At 35.9% G+C, this 21,318-nt stretch overlaps 1 protein-coding gene across 1 annotated transcript in view; it reads right to left on the reverse strand.

The window, feature by feature from the left end:
• Positions 1-847: 847 nt before the first annotated feature.
• The window catches only part of SPATA17 (spermatogenesis associated 17), a 92,493-nt gene continuing 72,022 nt past the window's right edge, over positions 848-21,318 (reverse strand). Inside the window, exon 10 of the mRNA XM_050894797.1 lies at positions 848-949. Coding sequence (XP_050750754.1) covers positions 869-949 — 81 coding nt within the window. The 3' untranslated portion in view covers positions 848-868. The remainder of the gene's footprint in view (positions 950-21,318) is intronic.

Raw genomic sequence — 21,318 nt, forward strand, 5'->3', positions numbered from 1 at the left:
AGTTTTCCCATGATGCTGAATTCTTTGAGTCTTTTGAAGTTAATGGGCTCTGAAGAGACTCAATATTTTGCAGGATTGCATGCTAGTGAACACAGTAAACAAATACCAGTTCTGTGTGATCAAATGTGTTCTTCTTTGCCGAGCACCACATGATTATGTACCCACATATCAGTCTGCTTAACACGGGACTAGGAGTAAATACACAACTATTGATAAAGAACATTAAGTAGATATCGAAAAACTGATCTAATAATAAGGTGTATATGTTGTCAGAATTTTAATTTTTCAACACTGGTGTTATATCACCCACAGAAGAGCTAAAAGGATTTAAAATAGTATCTTTCATGTAAATAGCCTATCCTGTCCTGAAGAGATGGATCAGTATCCAAAAAGGACGTATACTAACACTGAAAATGACGAAGAACAACGACGAACCAGATACATTTACAGTGAGAAAAAAACCAACAGATGTAACTTTTAAACTTTTCTTCTTTTTTTAGTGTTAACCTCACTTACAAATCTGTAATAAGTACAGTGTGATTCCAAGTCTTTTACTTGATTGCTCTGGTTTTGTATCCTAAAGGATTTACATTAAATAAAAAATAGCATTTTCAGAAATCATTTTCCTAAGATAATACTTTTTTTTTTTTTTTGCAAAACTGCAAAAAAAATTTTTTTTAACAAGTCTTGGAAGCTGTATTGCTTTAAGATCAAGCAAAATCAATTAACACTACTTCAGACATAGTATACATCACTTTACAGAAGGACTACTTTATGGGACATTCAGTCAACACACTGCTGTGCATTTGCTGAAATACTTTTATTGATTACTTATCAGGTGTCTTATATAGTGCAGTTTACAGGACAATTACACTATTTGCCCAGTTCTGGAATAAGTTTTTCCAAACTTTTCGAAGAGAACAATCGATGGTAACACTGTTTGAAAGTCCTAAAGAAATAAGAGAGACAAAAAAAGTGTTAAGTTTGGCTTTCATGGTTTTACCTTTTTTTTTTAAGGTATTTTCGAGCTCTAAATATTGTCTTCTAGTTACATTTCATTATATGCATTAGAATGCAAATTATGCAAAATAATGTATATGAAACATACATTTTTGCATTATATGTACATTACTTTGAAGAAGAGCACAAGAATTGATTGATTTAATTGCAAGCAACTGTATTTCAAACTCTAAGTAATTATAGGCACTGCAAAAATTCCCTGCTCCAAAAACTAGATTTTACAGTCTTTTGCAAATGACTGTATACAAAATTGTATTCTCCTCCCTGGCGACCGGGTAGATTAAAGACAGTAAGATATCCTTGCAATATTTTAACTTTTCTATCTTGGTTAACATTAAAACATGGATATTAAAACAGCTCCATGAGAAATGGTAAAAAAATGAATATATATTAAATAAGTATTAGTGGCAATAAATTGATTAGGAGTTCTGGTAGAAAAAATACAAGCAGGGTGATTCTTGAACACGTTTTTTCCAGGAAAAGTTCTTGGTTATTACATTCAATCTTTTAAAACACAAATGCTTACAAATCTAAATTGAATAAGAGAAATGCAAGTGAACCTGTGCCTTAAGAGTACAATGTAAATACAGCCAACAAACAAGAAAGTAAAATAAGCTAAGTATTCTAAACAGTATTTTGATTTAGCTACTTACTAATAAACACTCATAGTAAATGATTAGCAAGTCCATGGTGTTTAAGATCAAGGTTTTAAAGCATTCTTAATAAAATTATTTTCTTTGACCCTGAAATACTGGGAATAGTATTAGCAATACAAAATATTTGTTTTGCATTAAAATTGTTTTCCCTTTCTGAAAGTAACATGCCACAGATGAATTATCAGCTTTCCAGGATCTGATGATTAATTTTTAAGAAAGAAGTTGGTCTGAACACTTTCTACTGTTTTCTATTGTCAACATGACGCTCTGTGAAAGTGCACGGAAATGTAATGTCTTCATAAAATGTCTGAGGCCATGAGTGAATGAAAGCTAAAATCTTTACCTTTTCAACACATTTCACAATTTGAAAGGTTTGGTTTGCTCTTAAAAACAGAATGAACACTATTTTTTTAATCCTGAAAAAATGACATGAAGCAGAAGTATCATTCCCTGGATAATTTAGATTTAGCTACTTCACAGGTCAGCTGAATCTCCATAAACAGACAGAGCAACTACAACTTCTGGGAAGCTTCATGCAAACACTGACATGGCCCACCTGAGTTTCATCTGCACCACGTATTGCCAAACTGTGACCGTATCATTTCTCACATCTCATACTTAAAGTTATTTGGTATGATTCCTCCAACATTCTGTTGCATAAATCTTAAAATAGCAAGGTAGACATATACATTCAAAATGAAATACTCCCTGTGTGGTGTGAAAGTCAGTACTGCCCCATTCTTAACTGTTCACAGGATTTAATTTTTAATGTTTCTCTATGCCTTGTACCGCCCAATTTTTTACCCAACAGAAACCGACTATTTGCATATTTTCATATTATACTTTAAGAATGGCACAGTATTTTAATTTTCATTGTGTATTTGGCCTTACAAACACTTTCTTACTGCAGGAAAAGTTATCCATATAATTATTATAATAAATATTATTACAACTCCAGCATTACTGCAAATAGTTTCCTTCTAAAGTGAAGCTAGTTATATTTAATTCAGTAAATTCACCAGGCTAATATTGTTCATGGGAATGGAAAAAAACAGCTCTAGTTGCCGAGAAAGCAAACAGATAATACAGCTATAATTTAGGATTAAGCAGTATTTCAGAGCAGAGTAGTGTATCCTTTATTTTGAAAATAGGAAGTGTATTTTTAATTTACATGCAGGATAGTTACGTTCAGTTTAACAAAAAAAGCAGTGAACTTGGGGTGAGATGGGGAAACCAGTAAGAGGTGTACACCCCCCACATCAGGATAAAATCAGGAACGGTAAGTCTGAGCATTGAAGAAGTCTTCATTTGCCGGAGCAGACGGCTTTTGCTATTAGGATGCCTGGCCAAACAAAAACAATTGGCTGCCAAAATTAGCTCCTTGGGACGATTTAGGAGCCTTTGAAGTGAACAGTTTTTTGAGCTGGAACTAAGCCCAGGTCCAGCTTCAAACTCAAATCAAAATGACAAAGAGGAAATTTTCTGTGCCACACGCCCCCTCAGTGTAAGATTACTTTGGGTTGGCAGCTGTACTGTTTATCTTGTTATTTAAAGCTATTTCACTAGATACTCACAACTGAGCATTTAAACAACTGGCTCTGATTATGACGACAGCAGTTATGTTTGACCACATTTAGGAAACATCACACAGTCTGATGGATAAATAAAAGTGTTGCAGGCTTTACAGTTAGACTAATTAAAGAAGTTTAGAATGTATACTAGATAAATGTTGCACAGTATGCATATAAAATATAAATATCTTTTTAGGAAAAGAACCCCAGCCATTTCTGTATTTGAAGATACAGATTTTAATCAGGTTTCAACAGTGTGAGAAAGTAAGGCCTGAAAATACCACTTGGCCTTGCAAGATCTACCTCACAGCACTGAAGAGAGTCTATCCCACTGTATCATTGTAGCAGCATAAAGGGAAAGGAATTGGAAGCCAGGTTGTCATGTCCATCTAATTTGATGGTGAAATGTAGGTTCAAATCATGCAGTGAAGCACTGCAATGCACTGCTGGTTGACTCTGGTAGACTGCCAGGATCATCTTGAGTTTAAGCTGATTGCTACATAGCATAGAAGTTACGAAGTTATGTAGATAATCTTTTTGAAGCTGCAAGAACAAAAGTTGTGAGTGGAGAAAAACAGGTTTCTTCAAAATTATTTTCACCGTCAGTCCCTCATTGTTGGTAGCTGGAATGAATTAGCTTACAAATATGAATTCCCATATATTGGTGAGATTGACCCTACAGTTTTGCAGTCTCAGGATTGTAGGAGCATGGAGCTGAGCTTTATGGAATTGTTCCACAATGCGTTCTTAAATCATGCCATATAATTCTCAGCATCAGAGACCTGTAATTCTCAAGACCAAGACCTATTTTTAAATTCCCAAACAAAGTTAATATAACACTTCCTTTTTAAACTTGTCAAGCTTTGACTCCTTTCACTCTAGTAAATTGTAAGTGACTCAAGTTCAACTGACAGAGCTTAACAAGACCTATGGACCCTTTCAATTTATTTGACTACTTGACTGTCATGTGTGCTCATCAATTCTAAACAATGGAGTCAAAAAAGGTGACATAAAGCCACCAAAGATTTGTCTCTATCAGCACACTGATGTCATAGATTGCCAAATGCTCACATTGTTTATCTTTGCAATGTTATTATTAAAGCAAATTCTAAAGAGATTTTACATCTGAGTATGCAGACATACATAAATACAGACCATGTACAAATAACATTGGCAAACCAACGAGACCTTGCAGACCTACATATCAGCTTGAAGGCCTTTGAAAATGCATTGCCTCATATTCTAGTGATAAATATGCACTAACAGTGTTTCTTTCCAAACAATTTTGAGAGTACTGTACAATTTCCTGCAATATACAAATGCACTTTGGAATGAGATAGGAATTACAATCAAGTATCTTCTTGGAAATTTAATGAAGTAGAAAGTCAGCTCCTTCTGACCAAAGCAAGAATAGTCAAACAGCAGAAGCATATCTACTCACAGATTTTAAGGCCAGAAAGTACCATTATGACCATTTATTCTCAGCTCCTGCATACACACTTTGGGTAATTTCCTATAGCAAATCTATATCAAGTCCATAACAATTATGAAGCTGTTAAGCACGTGATAAACTTGGAACAGTAAGCTTACAATAAACTTATGACACCTGCTTTACAGCTTGGCATAGTCTTTCTCTGTAATGACAAAATTTCATTTTGTTGCATAAACAGAGATTTGGTTGCACATATGGAGATTAAAGTTGCATTAGGTTGTATGAATGCAGATTTCCTTCATAGGTTAGGAGAAGTAGCATGTGAAGATGTTTCAAAGATAAATTGTATAACCTCTCTAATGAAAAGTATTCCACCTATAGCAGTGATTCAGAGCACTGAGTCCTCTTCTGAGCCAATCTAGCAATACTGAAGACACTGTTATAATTGCATGATGTCAACCGTGACACCATGTGCTATACAAAAGGTAAACTAATCCATGAAAGGCTTGGATCTCAGAAAAACTTTTTTGTAGTGCTGGAATTATATCTGTTGCTCCTATAGAGACCTACAACCGTAGGTCACTTCTGTTAAGGATCAATGGCAGAAGGAATAACTGAAAAGTGGGCACAGCTGCTAGAATCCTAATTCTAGCTTCATGCTACTGAATAGTTAAAACAGGGAACAAAACTCACTTTTCTTTAGCTTGAAATCAACATCAACAGGTACACATCAAGACTTTAGAGGATGCAATGGGAAATTCTACATAAATGTCCACGCAGCAGTTACGTCCTTAGCGTAGGGTAAGCCCACTGAGCAATCTTGCTTCCCCCACAAAGCTGGGACACACCACATTTGAAAACCAGGCAGTACTGCCAAGTGCCACTGTACAGCCATAGTCCACAACTCCCTCTGTTTAATACTAAGTGGTCATATTTAAGTATTCTCTATGATCCTAATGCTTGTAATAGTAAAATTAGAGTTTTAAATTGAGCTGTCATAGTAAGCCTCCTGACCTATTAATAGCCATGGAGGTGTCTAACAAGGAAGCAAACCAGAAATGGCAAGCTGTTATACAAGTAAAACGTTGATCCAGCTAACTTTTATTCTTAGCAAATTTATCAATACTGGTTAACAATACTTCCAACTAGTACAGGGCCTTCTGACATGACAAAATGAGTGTAACAATCCATTCTGTCAATACAACACAAATGTCATTTCAAGTGCTCAAAACCCACTAAGCTACCCTAAAAAAGATTGATTTATCTGCTCCAGTGTTTCTTTGGGGCAAACTTTTCTCACAACTGAAACCAATTAGTGGGCCTGGCACTTGTAGTGCAGAATGTAGGTCAGCATCAAGTAATAAAAAAGTATTGACTTTTCTCTGTCTGTAAGCAGCATGAAAGGGGTGCCATGGCCTTGTCGTATATGAAAAGAGCTCCATTAATTTCACTTATTTCAACCAGGGCTGTCAAATACTAATGCTTCTGTTGCACTTTTCACACAAAGTACATTGACACCAATCCTGGCCCCAGTGAAACAAGTTTACAATATTTCAGTCAGTGAAAGGGGTACTATAATTTTTAATTCCCTGTTGTACATTTAGTCTCTTTAAGCAGCACTGCTCATAAGACCTATTGAGAGATATGAGCTGGGACATTAATAATGGCTACACACTTCTTCCCACGGGCAACAGAACCTATTTCTTGGGCATAGCTTCAACAGCTAATTAGCCATAAAGTTCAGGACACAGTTGTTTGGCATAACTCTGTTTTTGTGGCTGGTGAGCACAGACTGCCAATTTTGCTTTCCACTGTGGAGAAATATCCAAAAACGAGGAATAGGTCTTCTGTGACTTAAGGCTATAAAATTGAAAAGCTAATGTGTTAACCAATTGGGTCAACCAGCCCCTTCAAATAAGAGATAATAACAAAAGCCTGGATCATGCCTTAGGGACTGGATCTCATTGTGTCAGTGCAGAGGTATTGACTTCCAGGGAAAAGCGTGCCTAATCGGAGTTCCCTGCACTACAGCGGACAAGTGACCACTGCTGTGATGAAGGGGGTAGAATTACACCTTTCCCTATTCCGCTTGCCAGTGCAATGCAGAGGAAGAGAACAACGAGCCATCATCTATCTCTTCCTTCAACTGTCTACTACTGCTACCAGTTCTGAGCCCTCTAAATTTTGTTCCTTTGGGTAAGTGCAATGAAAAAACCTGTGCTTCCATGAAGACTTTATGAGCTTCTCCATATTGTGGATTGACACAGCGGTGGTCAAACTGACCTAGAATGTTATGATCCTGTTTCCCTCTATTGTCTGCAATTTCCCTCCCAAATTGCCTGGTGGTTGTTTGTTTGGTTTTTTTCCCAAGTGAAGTTTATGGTTCTTCTTGACAAGCTTGAAGGCTCTGAGTGTGATATCTAACTCATTCCCTAATTACCTCCTGCAAATACAAACATCATCAACAACAATAAAACTCTTTGATTTAAAAAGACTGGGTGACTATGGTAGAAGGCAATTTTCTACTTCCTTTAATGACTTCGTAAGTGCAAGTCTTACCCTTTGAATCAACTTGCTATTAGATCTTAAAATAAAATGATATCGTATAGCCATCATAAAAGGCAACTTTATAACCTTCTGTGTTACGCTTACATCAGGCAAGTTTTTTCTACTTGTTAGTTTTAGTCTTTTATTGACATTATGATAATGTGTTGTAAAAAAAAAAAAATCAGGAAATTACGTTCACAGTAGGAAATCTAACACCACTATTTTAATATCCTATCTTCCAAACAGAAAGAGAAAATATTAATTGCTATTTAATTTATGTAACAAACATTTCATTATTATTACACTTAAATTTTCATGAAGATTTATAACTATCACTGACTCTTACACATTTCATCTTTTGGAATTATAAATGAGGAAACCAAACTCAAACAGTGCTTGCTAGAAATTATGAAAGATTTCTAATTATGGTTCATGAATTTGCAAAACCACTGATCTGATAATCACATAGGTTTAGATACTTCCTGAACGATGTGTCCAGTACAAGCAGCACAGCATTGCTGTGACAACGTAACACGAAAGTTGTAACTCTGTTCCTCCCTTTCTCTAATATTCTGAGAAGGAAGTGTTCTACTACTAATCTGTGCTCACTGAAGTTTGCTTTCTTAGCTCAGCAGCTAAGCTGTACTAATTTGTGCTTTGGAGGTAACTGGCTAACACAAGTCAAGCTCTAAAACTTCTTGTCCTCATCTGTGTAAGGCAGGAGAGGATGTTTTCTAGCCTTGAAAAGAACCCATTTCTGCTCCTGCATGGTTAGAAGCAGTTTGGACAAAGGAACAAAAGCATATCCCACTGTACCCTTCCATAGCTGCACAAATTAAGCTATGACATGACAGAAAATAATGATGCTTTTGAGAATGCAATAGTTTGAGCCATTGTACAAGGAAAGCACAAATATTTCTAAACGAATAAGATATTTTGCAATAGCTGTGTTCATTAAGGATTACAAATGTGTCAACCCTTACAGTGCTTTCTCACAAGCAAAGGCAAATTATCTCTCGGCTCTGAAGGAAGTTTTGTGTAAGGAAGGACAAAGGGAAAAAGGGGAAGGATTTGCTCCAGTGAATTACTTGTTCTCGTAAGTATTGCCTCTCTAAAATTAACCTGGGATCTGAAACTAGCCTGTCCTTTTTGTCATGTGTAATATAACCAGCAATGAAGATTTGTGGTCCAAATTTGCATTTGTTACATTCACTTAGTACCCTGCAGTCATTGTGGTTGCCCAAGGGGAAGGAAGGGTGGAATTCCCAGCTGTACCCTCTAAGTTCATTTATTCCATTTATTGATGATCTGCAAGCCAGACATGGTCGGGTCCTTCCTCCCAAACATGTACTAGCTTTGCAATGCTTTAAAAAGAAATATATTCTCCTTTATAAATAACTGTTCAGATAACGAATTTATGTGTATAAAGCTAATCTACTGAAGAAGAATAAATCACCTTTATGTAGACACTTTTCAGGTACTTTTAGACACATTCAGAGCCAGCATCAATATTAAAAGTATAGTTTGCCACACAGAAAGTTACAGCGCATGCTGTACCATACTTTAGTCAATGTTATGAAACAACATCACCCAAATTCTGTTCTGAATGTCTGTATTTGAACCAAAATTGCCAAAGATAATATTCTATTTTTTCAACTAATGTAGCCTTTTTTTACAAGTAAATTAAATTAAGAAACCAATGTGAATTTCTCCACAAGCTATTTCATACTTGGATACCCTTGAACTTTACTGAATCTAGGCTAAAAAACAAATGTGCAGTTGAAATAGTTCATAGGTACTCAGAATCCCAAGAGGTGTTTATTTGCTATTGTCATGCAAATGTCTACTTCTTGCACGGTATTTTAACAAAATATTTTTGAAGAGGGGAGTAGATGTTCATCTTAATTTATTTAAGATGTATAAATAACATTGTCAAGTATGAAAACACACTGATGAGTAATATATAACCCTTTTATTAAGTTATTAAATCTGAGGTGGAACTATGCCTAACACTACCTTCCTGTGTACAGAAAAATATAGAGAGTCTTAAAAGCATCTGATGAAAAAGTAAAGGACATATTTTTATCATAGTGCTTGTATTTTTAAACCAACTCCTTGTCCCATCCCTCAAGCACACTCTGTTAGCAACAGGACTTGTATTAGAAAATAATGCATTTAAGGATAAGTATCTTGACTTAAGCCATTTATAAGCTGCCCCTTTCATTGTCTAATCTGTTCAACCACGACATTCTCTTTGCAGCTGAAAATAAGCCAGTGCCAAGTGTTGACTGCCAAGACAAACTCGGAACCACTTTTAACCTGCTGAACTAAAGCCAGAAAATGTTTAACCTGCCAAGATCAAGTTGCAACTATCTCTAACTTGCCAAAATCATGCCACTAGGAGTTAAGGAGGAAAAAGTTCTGAGTTGAAACCCTCAAGTGAAAATGTTTTTTATCTTATCAGGTTAAGTTGTATCTGTTTGAAAAAAAGTAGTAATCATTTAGAATCAATAAAAAAGCACGTTGATTGCACTATATGTGTCATATGCACCAAAACCAGTACTCCAGTTAGATTTCATTTGGTTTGACATTGTCCTGGATAATGCTTTCAAACCTGATTGCTTTCTGTGATGAAATGACTAGATATGCAGATCAAAGGAGAAGAGTGGATGCTGTCTAGCTGAGCTTTAGCAAGGCTTTCAACACAATCTCCCAGAGAATTCTTTTAAGCAAGTTGGTAAATTATAGTCTAGATGTGCAGGCTAATGGATGTAATAACTGTCTGGAGTATCGGGTTCAAAGGGTAGCAATGAACGGTTTGTACTCTAACTGGAACCTGGGTACAAATATATTTCCTCAGGTGCTATCTTGGGACCTATCTTGTTTAATATCTTCATCGGTGACCCAGAGGTGGAGATGGAATGTGCTCTCATCAAGTTCATGGACAACACCAAACTAATGGGTGCCATCGATACACTTGAGGGCTATCATTCAGAGTGATGTAGACAGGCTAGAGGAATGGCCTGACAGAACCTCACAAAATACAGCACGGACAAATGCACCTGGCACAGACTAACCCCAGGAAAAAAGCAGGCTGGAGGCTGACAGGCTGGGTAGCAGCTCTGCAGAAGAGGACCTGGGGGTCCTGGTGGGTAACTAGCTAAACATGAGTCAGCAATGTGCCCTAGCAGTGATGAAAGCTAAAGAGAAAAACAGCTTTCCTGTTTTGTAAATATAAGTTACCTTCAGAAGAAATTGAAATGATCAAACAGGAAAAGTCCTTTCTCATTTTGCAGGCAGCTTACTTTGGAGATCAGCTAACACTAGAAAAACTACTCATCTCCTATCCAGTGTTCACAAATGTTCTCACTAAGCAATAAAACTTAGCTGGAACAGTAGCTCTTAGGCTAATACCGATTTCTATTGTTTCTGTCTGTATTTTTTCATATATGATAACATATCTTCTTTGTGTGTCATGTTTTTCTTCATTTTTCAATGGCACTTTTTCTCTTGTGTAAATCCACCAGTTCTTTGATACAGTTCAGGAATAGCATCAGCAACACTGATTATTCACTCAGGTCCCACAGATTTGTTTTGGCATTGACATGAAGCTAGTTCTGTCAAACTGCTGCTGATTAAGAAACTTCAGGGAGAGGAACAGTTGATATTTATGGCCAAACATTATTTCAGATTCAACAGTGTTCAGAAAAATGAAATGGATTACACTTATTAGCACAAATTTAAAAAATAGATTGTTGAACACTTCAAAAACTAAAATCACGCTGTCTTGGTTCTGATATGAATATATGTTATATATACTAAATGTAACAACTTGTGCAAACATATTCTATGGCAGTACGTAAGCAAAAGTTTATTTCATTTTTCAGCTGGATAACATCCAAACTAAATTCTACACTCTGTTGTCCATGTTGAGGAAAGAATTTAGCCTTAAACTTTCTTTAACATCTATGCCTTTAATGTCTATGCAGAACTTTCAATGTATAGCTGAGTACTATTATATCTTATAAATGAACAGGAACTAGGAAATTTTACAATGTTTTATATGCTAATTTATTCATTGACAGTGTAGTAGCAATGTAAGTTATACTGTAAAGTTTCCCATACTTCTCTGAGGACTCTGGATTTGACCTGCAGTGTTGAAATTCTTTAAATAGCAACACATTTTGGTCTTCCTCCTGCCAAAGGCTTGGGCATCTGCAAAAACTACAAATCATGCCAAACTCTTGAGTGATATATGGAGGACCACAATCCACTAGGAAATAAGCTAAGACCAACTCATTCATTTCATTTAGGTCCTTCAGTGGGATTTGAACCATCCAGCCCACAAACCATGTCTCATGAGATTGCAGTATACATCCAGCCCACAGTAATAATGATTCATATACATATATGTGTATATGCTTTATTGCTACCTTTAGCTGGATTAAAAGCAATATATCAAATTTTATATTTCTGCTTCTTTTATTAGCTTTCTAGCACTTGATCAGCTGATAGAGGCAATAATGAAATGTTTTTTTATAAACTGGAGTTTGTAAGTCCTGTCCTGAGAAAGTAATATTTCAAAAAATAGCCTAAGCTTTGGGGAAAAAACCAATTACAGAAACAGCATTAAAAATGCCAAGCACTGGGCAGAAGCAATTCTGGATCAGTTTAAAAAAGTGATTGATGAAACTCTAATCTGAACTGAAGGAACAGTTTCACGACAAGCTGTGACCATTCCACACACTTCATTAGCTGCCATAATTAGCCTGGTGTTTCAATTTGTTAGAACTGGTGGGGACAATTTTACTCAGAATGCAAACATCAAAAAACAGGGTGCCTCAGACTTCAGAAGAGCCTGATGAGAAGCTTTTCTAGTCTCTGTTAACTAAAAGATTAATTACAGCTGATGGGAGGCTGTACTCTGATTGTCACTCTGTCTATGTGCATTACTTTTAGCATTAGAAGAAAGACATGGTTGACACTACACTGCTCAATCAAGCAGCTTCGCATTAGTGTACAAAGTCTGTTAATATGTAATGTTTTTATTGTTTCTCTTTTTCTTTTTTTTTTTCCCCTAAGTTTGAGACTTCGATACCTAACAAGTTTACTTTAAAAGAGTAGGGTATTCAGTTGCTAATGATAAGCGCTTACCACTTATGCTGTCATTCCTTCATACAACTACAGGTGAGAGATCCTAACATGTCGCAAAGCTACTGACCAGGAATACTATTAGGTCCTGTTATCACAGCCAAAATGTAAATTCCTACTCAGTCTCATTATGGAAAACAAAACCAATACAGTTGTGAAACAGACACTGTGTGCATCACAGCCTTTATATCTTATCCCCTTTACTTTAGGTGCTATTACCTCTGTACATTAACTCAAAGCTTGTAAGGTTATTAAATGGAAGTGAAGTCTGAATTTGAAGTGCAAAGGTTATTCCTGAATAATTCCATAACTCTCATTCTAGAATATTAACACATGGTAATACACCTACTCATAAATAACTCCTTATGTGGAAATGCCTTTCAGTTTCCCTACATATTTTATGCTGAGATCAACAAAAACCATAAGAGAAGAAAGAATATAGTTTCTTATCTCTATCATGGTGGAACATCCTTTTAACCTGAGTTTATAAAGGGCATGTTGAAACCAGCTCTTCATTGCATTAAATGAATAAACACTGAAGTGTATTCCAAAGTGAATATCATATTACTATTTAAAATGGAACAAACGAGTTCAGAGTTGATTCATGATATAAATTGTAAAGAAAGAAACAGTAGCTACTTACGTCAAACCATTAAGACAACCAGCAGTCTGTATTACTTACAGTCTCTCATTCATTCCAACGTAAGTGCACAAAGCTATCTTTTACTGTGTTTTTTCCTATTCAGGGAATGTAGATTACTCTAAAATCCATTTCACTGCACTGAAGTCTTACTGCTTTAATAATCTACTCTTGCTTTCTGGAGAGATCACCAAAACAACAAAAACTTCCAGTCTTCCTCTCAGCTTGGGCATATATCTGGCATAACCTCTTAGAATCCATCCAGAAGAGCTATAGTTATTAATAACACTACAAATTATACAACTATTCAACAATAATGGATCAGTGTGACAAAACATGTCATTCAGGCATCATTTTAAGATGCAACATTCTGTAGTCCTAAGTGTATCTGTTGCAAGAATTCACCAGAGTATGTGCTTCTGATCTTAGACTTCAATTTGCAAACTCACCAGCAACATGCATTTAAAGATGAGATTTAAAAAAGTGTCTACTTTTCTGTGAAAACAGGTATCACCATTTTTCCTAGAACATTCTTTCTAAATAGCATGTATCTACATATTGATTATATTCGTTATGGACCAGATCCTCATCTGATGCAAATTAGCCTAGCTTCAGGGATATATCTCAATTATGTTAGGCGCTGAGGATCAGTTCTCATACCTGCATTTTTCAACAGTTATATGGACCATGTAATTCTTAAAGGATTGTGAAAAGCTTTCTGTTACTTTTTTTTCAACTCCATTTAACCAGCACAAACAAGGTCTAGGTGAGTATTATCAAATAATAAGTAGCTTGCTTTTGCAGATATGTTCCATAAAGAATTAAGTGACTTCAAAATATAGCCTTTTTAATTCAATATTGAGGGAAATTGAATTCAGTTGAAATACATTATGTTTGGCAGATGTACAAACAAATCTACTTAATTCCAAGAATGCTGAACAGCCCATCCAAAACTGTCATCAAAAGGCAAGGCCAAGCACTTCCCAGTTTAGTGTGAGGATTTTCAATTCCAGCAAACAAAATAATATCCAAATAGCGAACACCTAAAAACAATATAAACAAAACAAATTAGGTGTAACTTCAAATTCTACCGTTTCCAGGTCAACTGATTTTTTTTTTTTGCATTAAAAGCTCTGCCACAAGTTACTGTAATGTACTCTAAGCATGTACTAAAGGAATTGGTCAAGATACTCTATTTCTAAAGTGTTTCTGATTAAACAAGAGGCTTTAAAATGTTTAGGCAATGTGTACAATGGGAATTATTTAGAAAGTTAAAACATACATATATCTCCCTCAAAGAAATATTGGTTAAAGTTAGCTCTTACTAAAAACCAAGATTTTCTTTTACGCCACTAACATACAAGTTACATTATTAAATGAGGAAGGTAGGCAAAGCAAGACATTTATCATCCAACAGACAAATGACACAGGATTGCTAGTTAGACAGTATAATAAGTACCATCTAATTTTCTCTTTCGAATCAATTTATTCTTCAAAGCCTTGGATCATCATCAAGGGACTGCATTTTCCCGTTGAGAAATTACAGAACTGAAAATCAGGTTTTATATAATATTCAACTAGTTGCTGACAAACCCTTACAAATAACCACTAGAATGGATTTGATTAGAAGAGTGGTGACAGTATCTTTTCTTATGCAAATAACTGAATGGTTTGACTCTTCTCAGTCACTACTTTGTAGCATTCCCTCAAAATCAGACCCTGTAACTCATCAGTAACCTTCACCAGAAAGTTTTTCCAGCCTTTCTTTTCAGCCTTCCAGTTATCCACAGATTCTTTTCTGCATTTAGTTAAACAGTAGCCAGGGATATGTTTTGTATATTTTAATTTGCTTCAGTGTTTACCTTCCTTCTACACCTAAGAAAATAATTTGAAAGATCGCTGATAGTTAATAATCATTTGCCTTACATATATCAAGAGTAGCGTTTTTCAAAGGCAGCCCAGCAGTGGTGACCTTAAGGATTTTCTCAAAGGAAACAATCTACAGCTCAAGAACTTTTCCAATGGAAGCTCTGAAAATGATCTTCATAACAAAATCTATTTCTGTAAATATGACACAGTCATTCAGTAAGAAATCTGGAAAAATCATCATGTCAACTGTTGAAAGTTGAAATTGTCATTTGCTTTCCTAGAAGACTTAATGGGTGCATCTTATAATGAGAGAGATTTCATTCTAGTCCTGTGAATGGAAGGTAGTGCCTGGTGTTCCCACTGTTGGATATGACATACTCCTGCCTTTTTTAATACATTTGCTTCTCAACAGTACATTATGACGTTTACTAAAAAAAGCAAAAAATTCAGAAGTAGAAGTTGCAAAAGTGACTTTAAGCCATTTTTTGTTACCCAATTTCAGAGACCACTTGCTTATTAAGCTGGTCTGTGATATTCAATTGGGCAACACTGCTCTTGTTTTGTACTACCTAACCAGGTAGCCAAATGCCTGAGCTCGAAGGAGCTCGCAACTCTGAAGAGTAATGCTGCTGTGGGAATCGCCCTATGTGGAGGCAGGGAATTACTCAAGTTGATTTTCACATGAAGATACAGCAGCATTCTGACTCACAATGGTTGTTCTGAGGGCAGAAAATGTATGCTACAGGGTACAAAAGATAGACTTTCCATGAATAGTATAGGATGTATTGTTGTAAGACCAGATCCTTACATTTAAAATATTTGGTTTGGTGCAGGACTCAGGGTAGGAAGAAAAGTGACAGAAAGCAGCCTTATCTTGGAAACAGATAGTTGATAACTCAAACTAAGGGTCCATTTGGAGCATCTGAATAGATACATCAAGTCATGCCAGCAGTAATAATCATACAGGAGCCATGTCATTGGCCAGGGATTGCTGGAGTGCAACACACTTTGGCAACAACCCTTATTATCCCTGACATGGCTCATGAGGAAACCGGTAGTGTAACAAGCAAACTCTTACAGATTAGCTAATAATTCCCCTACAATAGAGTCACTTCTGGCTGCCACATTATGTCAGCTCTGCATTGCCTAGGAAAACACATTGCAGTTGGATTGGGGAACTAAGAATCTGATATTCAAAACATGTGCTAGCTCTTCTCATTGTATATTAGTAACTTCTGTCACAAAGCACACTAGTAAACATGGCCTTAAAAGTTTTAAAACATGTAATAAGGCTGATAGTGCAGATGCACATTAGCCAGTATCACACTGTATTAGAAAATATTCTTGCGTAATCTTTTTTTTTCTAATTAAAACAAAGAGAAAACAAGCAAATTCCATTAAAAAATTGTCATGGAGTCACAATCTAAGAGAGAAAAAGGTTACACATACATTATACCTATCTCAAGTCCAATCGCTGCAAGGTTAGGAAAAACGGAGTTAAGGTGAAATTTAAATAAATTTCAGTATAGTCAGGGATGGAAAAGCATGAATAGCGTATCAAACAATTCTGCCACATAATGACATCATCCACTAGACACGTGATTGTTGTGAGTATGTTGTTGGTCCTACAAGGGATGAAACTAGTTTTCAAACAGAACAAATCACTTCCCCCGTCCTGCCCTACTTTTCCCTCGCAGTAATACTGTACAAAGATAAATTTGCTGTGGAATCACAGGACACAGTAGTCTCAGAAGAATGTGGAAGAAAATGGGTTGGCCATGGCCATGTAGAAGAGTCACACTCACTATCTAAGGCACTGAGATTTTCAGGCCATATTACATTCTCCTTGTGGTCCTCTTCCCACATATCTGGAACTTAGGGCCCTACCTGATAATGTGATTCCACTTAGGCCATAACGTGAGCAACAATGAAAACAATAGGGGTTATTAAACTTTCAGAGGCAGCAAACTATATAAAATAGGATTAATTCCTTGGACACACAGGGGGTTCTCTTTTTCTTCATAGAAAGTCCAAACTTAGTGAAGTCATGTGAGAGGAATTACACAGTTGAGACATTCATAGAGATTTGATCCTTACAATCTTCTTTATGGTAGAAAGCAAGTCAAAGATCAAGAATTTTTTCCATAGTCTGTTATCTCTGTTACCGCAGATAGGAAATTTCTGCCATTTCTTGGACAAAGAGCCAAATTTGCACCTAGTGTAAATCAATGAAACTCTATACTTTGCGTTATACTTGTGTCATAACATTCTTGATATAAACTCTGGCTTAAAATACATACACACAGTGGTGTTTATCTGTTATATATGCCATGATTTAATTAAATACTTCTGCAACTTCATATAATCTCTGTTGAAGGCAATCACTGTCCAACAAAATCGACTGAAGCTGTTGGTTGCACCTTTATCTATACTGGCTGAATTTGAACCTGTAACTCTCTGCCTTTGGTGACAAAGATGGAAACGACACAATTTATAGAAGGAACAACTATTGCCTGCTCTAATGGCTACACAATACAGTGTGAAAATGCCAGTAGTGTTGACTACAGCCCAATTTCTACTGCTCTACCAAAAATAGAAATGTGTTGGTGGTAAATAACAAGGGCTATTTTTCCTAGTCTAGGCAAGCCCATGACAATCAGATATATTTGAACTTGATATTTGATTAATGCTGGCAGTACTCTATAAGTGATTTCCACTCCACGACGTCTAGTTATTTAATTATTTCCCGTTATTAATGGAATGAAACAATTCAAAACAAACAGCTAGAATGACTGTTTTGCAGGAAGCTCATAATCATCAATTCATACATGTAGAAATCTTCCTAAAATTATATTAAGCTGGCCTGTTGAACTTGAAAGGCATATTTTATCCCAATCAATGCATAAAAGTAAAATTATCCATAACTAAGGCATGTTTCTCTGCTGTACAGTTCAGCTGTAATGATCCCCACACACTGCACTTGCACATCAATTATGATAATCATAATCACGGTCGTTAAGCTGAATGTTCATTATTATCAGGATGCTGGTGACAGCAGATTCAATCATCGGGTGCAATGGGCAGGCAGTCACAGTCCCACCCAAGTTTCTGCAGACAGCGTTGTGCCACATTAAATCTATGATGTGTTCCACATCCCACTCCATTCCAAAAGCTGTAGACGGTAAAGGTCAACTTTATGTTCTGTGCAATATGCTTAGGTTCTCTAAATTAATTCTTTGCAGTACTAGGTATTTTTATGCTTTGTAGATAATAAAATTCTGTTTAGGGCCAAAATGCCTGTGCAAATAATGAAACAGTGATGCAGTCGTACTGTAATTCACCTGTAATAAGGCATCAGAGGAAAGAATCTATCAGGAAGGAACATCTTAAAATGTCACATCCTGAATTTTGCAAATAAGAAAACATTAAATGCTGTCATTAAAGTCAGTTTTCTAAAATGCATATGCAAACTAATTCCAATACCAATTAAAGGCTGTAAGCTATAATTTCTGCCTCAGTAAATAAGAACATATGTGAGTGTTTTGACAACTGAAAGATTATAGTTAGTGGATTTGATCCCTTGACTGTCCAGCTACATTGGAACCTATCTTTGTAGATTAAATTCATAGTGACTGGTAAATTTTTTATATTGATACTTCTCACATAAATTCTATCAAAGGCATTCCAAGGTATTTAGACATATGATATTAAACTTAAAATACACAAGCATTTTTATATTTATAGTGGTTTACAACTGGGTAAACTAACTAGATTCAGAGTCACTAGAGGTATAGTATTTCCATTTCGTGTTTATTTTTAATGAAGAATTACAATGCAACTTTTTTTCCCTTAACTCAGAAACTTCTTTGAAATGTAAACAGAATGAGATAAAAATTTTCAGATTGTAACTAAATGAAAAGAAGAACTACTAACTTTTCCTCACATACCAATGGCAATTATTATGTTTAGAGGAAGTCTATGCTAATACCCTTTCATTTTCCAGAAGAAATATAAGGCAATGTTTTTCATTGTTGTTCATTTTGCTTCTAAAGTAATTATATAATTTACATACTAATCTTTTTGTGACTTGAATTAAAATGCATACTTATAAACACATGAAAAACTCAGGAATATACTACTAGGACATGCTCATGAACAGACATAGGGAAACTTTTTTGTATGTAGTTGTCCTGGTTTTGGCTGGGACAGAGTTAATTTTCTTCTTAGTAGCTGGTACAGTGCTGTGTTTTGGATTTAGTGTGAGAACAATGTTGATAACACACTGATGTTTTAGTTGTTGCTAAGTAGTGCTTATCCTAAGTCAAGGATTTTTCAGTTTCCCATGCTCTGCCAGCAAGCAGGTGTACAAGAAGCTGGGAGGGAGCATAGCCAGGACAGCTGACCCGAACTAGCCAAAGGGATATTCCATACCATGGAATGTCATGCCCAGTATATAAACTGGGGGGAGCTGGCCAGACAGGGCACATTGCTGGTCAGGCGTCAGTCAGCAGGTGGTGAGCAATTGCATTGTGCATCATTTGTCTTTTCCTGGGTGTTATTTCTCTCTCTTTTTGTTATATTCCTTTTCATTAAAATTATTATTATTATTCTTATATTTTTTATTCTTAGTATTATATTTTACTTTAGTTATTAAACTGTTCTTATCTCAACCCACGGGTTTTACTTTTTTTCTGATTCTCCTCCCCATCCCACTGGGAGCGGGGAGGAGGGAGCGAGCAGCTGTGTGGTACTTAGTTGCTGGCTGGGGTTAAACCACAACAGTAGTTTAAAAAAAAGCCAGCTAATATTAGCTAATATCAAATAAAACCTCAGCAGCCCAGAAGGGTCACTGACCACTGAACTGACTCCTTTGAAGAACTTACACCGTAGTTTGTCTTACTACCAATGATAAGTGAAACTTCTCTAGTATAATGCTGTCAGAAGCTGAACATACATCATGGCAGGGTTATCAGCTATTCAGGTCATAATAGAAGTTGCATCCACAAAAATATCACCTCATGGGAAACTCAAAAGAGGGTTGTGTTTAGCAAAAATCTGTTTGGTTTTGGTAATATTTTGATACATGCCCTTTAGCCTGGTGATTCATTAGAACAGGATAATTTTGTTCATAGCACTGATATATACGAAATTTTAATACAGTTTAGAAATAAGGAAGTGACAGAGTTCTTTCAAATTTAACAGTTATGAAAGTATGACCTCACACCTGCTTATAGGACCTTTTCCATTAAAATATAGTGAGGAGGTGGAGGTTTTTTTTTTTTCTGATAATGATCCATTAAAGCAGCAGGTAGGTCATAAATAACTCTTTTCTCCTCTTATCTCTCTGTTTGGGTAAGCGGCTCCTAACTGAACCTTCATATTGATTTAGAATTGGGGTTGGAAGGCTGTATGTCATGTTGGGTTAATGTATACAGCTATTCACCTCCAGAGATTTAGGTTGAAATCCATCCAAGATCACAAGTAAAGTGAGTTTAGTTGTTTCAGCTAAGCCCATAATTTATATAATATTATATATGTGTGATATGATATACAATATAAATATCTTTACATTGTTTGATATTGTCATCTGAGCCTGATCAAGAACTGTTAAGGACTGGAAAAGGAAAAGTCTTTACAGGACAAGATGAATACCACCAATAAGATTTTTAGATCATTTTTATATATCATACTTATGCTGTGGGACTTCAGCCAGTCATATCCTCCACTCATTGGTTTTGAAAGACAAATTCAGATCTTTTTGTTTGAATGTTGATCTTTGTGCCTTTATTTGCAATGAGATTTAATTAATGTACGTTAAAATACCAAAATTTTACTCTGAGCTTATTTTTAAAGCTTAAAGTTTTAAGAAAGAATTCTTTTAAAAAAATATTACTTCTCAAACTAAGATTCCTTGGAACTTGTTATATATTTACAAAGGTTAAGTTACTTTCAGGGAAATAAGTAATCGTATATTACAAAATCCCAGAATTGTTTAGGCTGGAAGAGACCTCTTGAGGTCGTCTAGTCCAACTCCCCTACTCAGCTAGAGCAGGTTGCCCAGGACCGTGTCCAGCTGGGTTTTGAATACCTCCAAGGACAGAGACTCCACAACCTCTTTGGGCGACCTATGCCAGTGCTCTGTCACCCTCACAGTAAAAAGAAAAAAAAAAAAAAAAAGTATTTTCTCACATTCAGATGGAATTTCATGCATTTCAGTTTGTGTCCATTGCCTCTTGTCCTATCACTGGACACTACTGAGCCTGAGAGGAGACTGGCTCCCTCTTCTTCTTTCCCTCCTATCAGGTGTTTATACACATTGATAAGATCTCCCCTGACCCTTCTCTTCTCCAGACTGAAGAGTTCCAGCTCTCTCAGCCTCTCCTCATACAAAAGATGCTCCAGTCCCTTAATTATCTTTGTGACTCTGTGCTG

Source organism: Gymnogyps californianus, chromosome 3, assembly GCF_018139145.2.
Source record: "Gymnogyps californianus isolate 813 chromosome 3, ASM1813914v2, whole genome shotgun sequence".
NCBI lineage: Eukaryota > Metazoa > Chordata > Aves > Accipitriformes > Cathartidae > Gymnogyps > Gymnogyps californianus.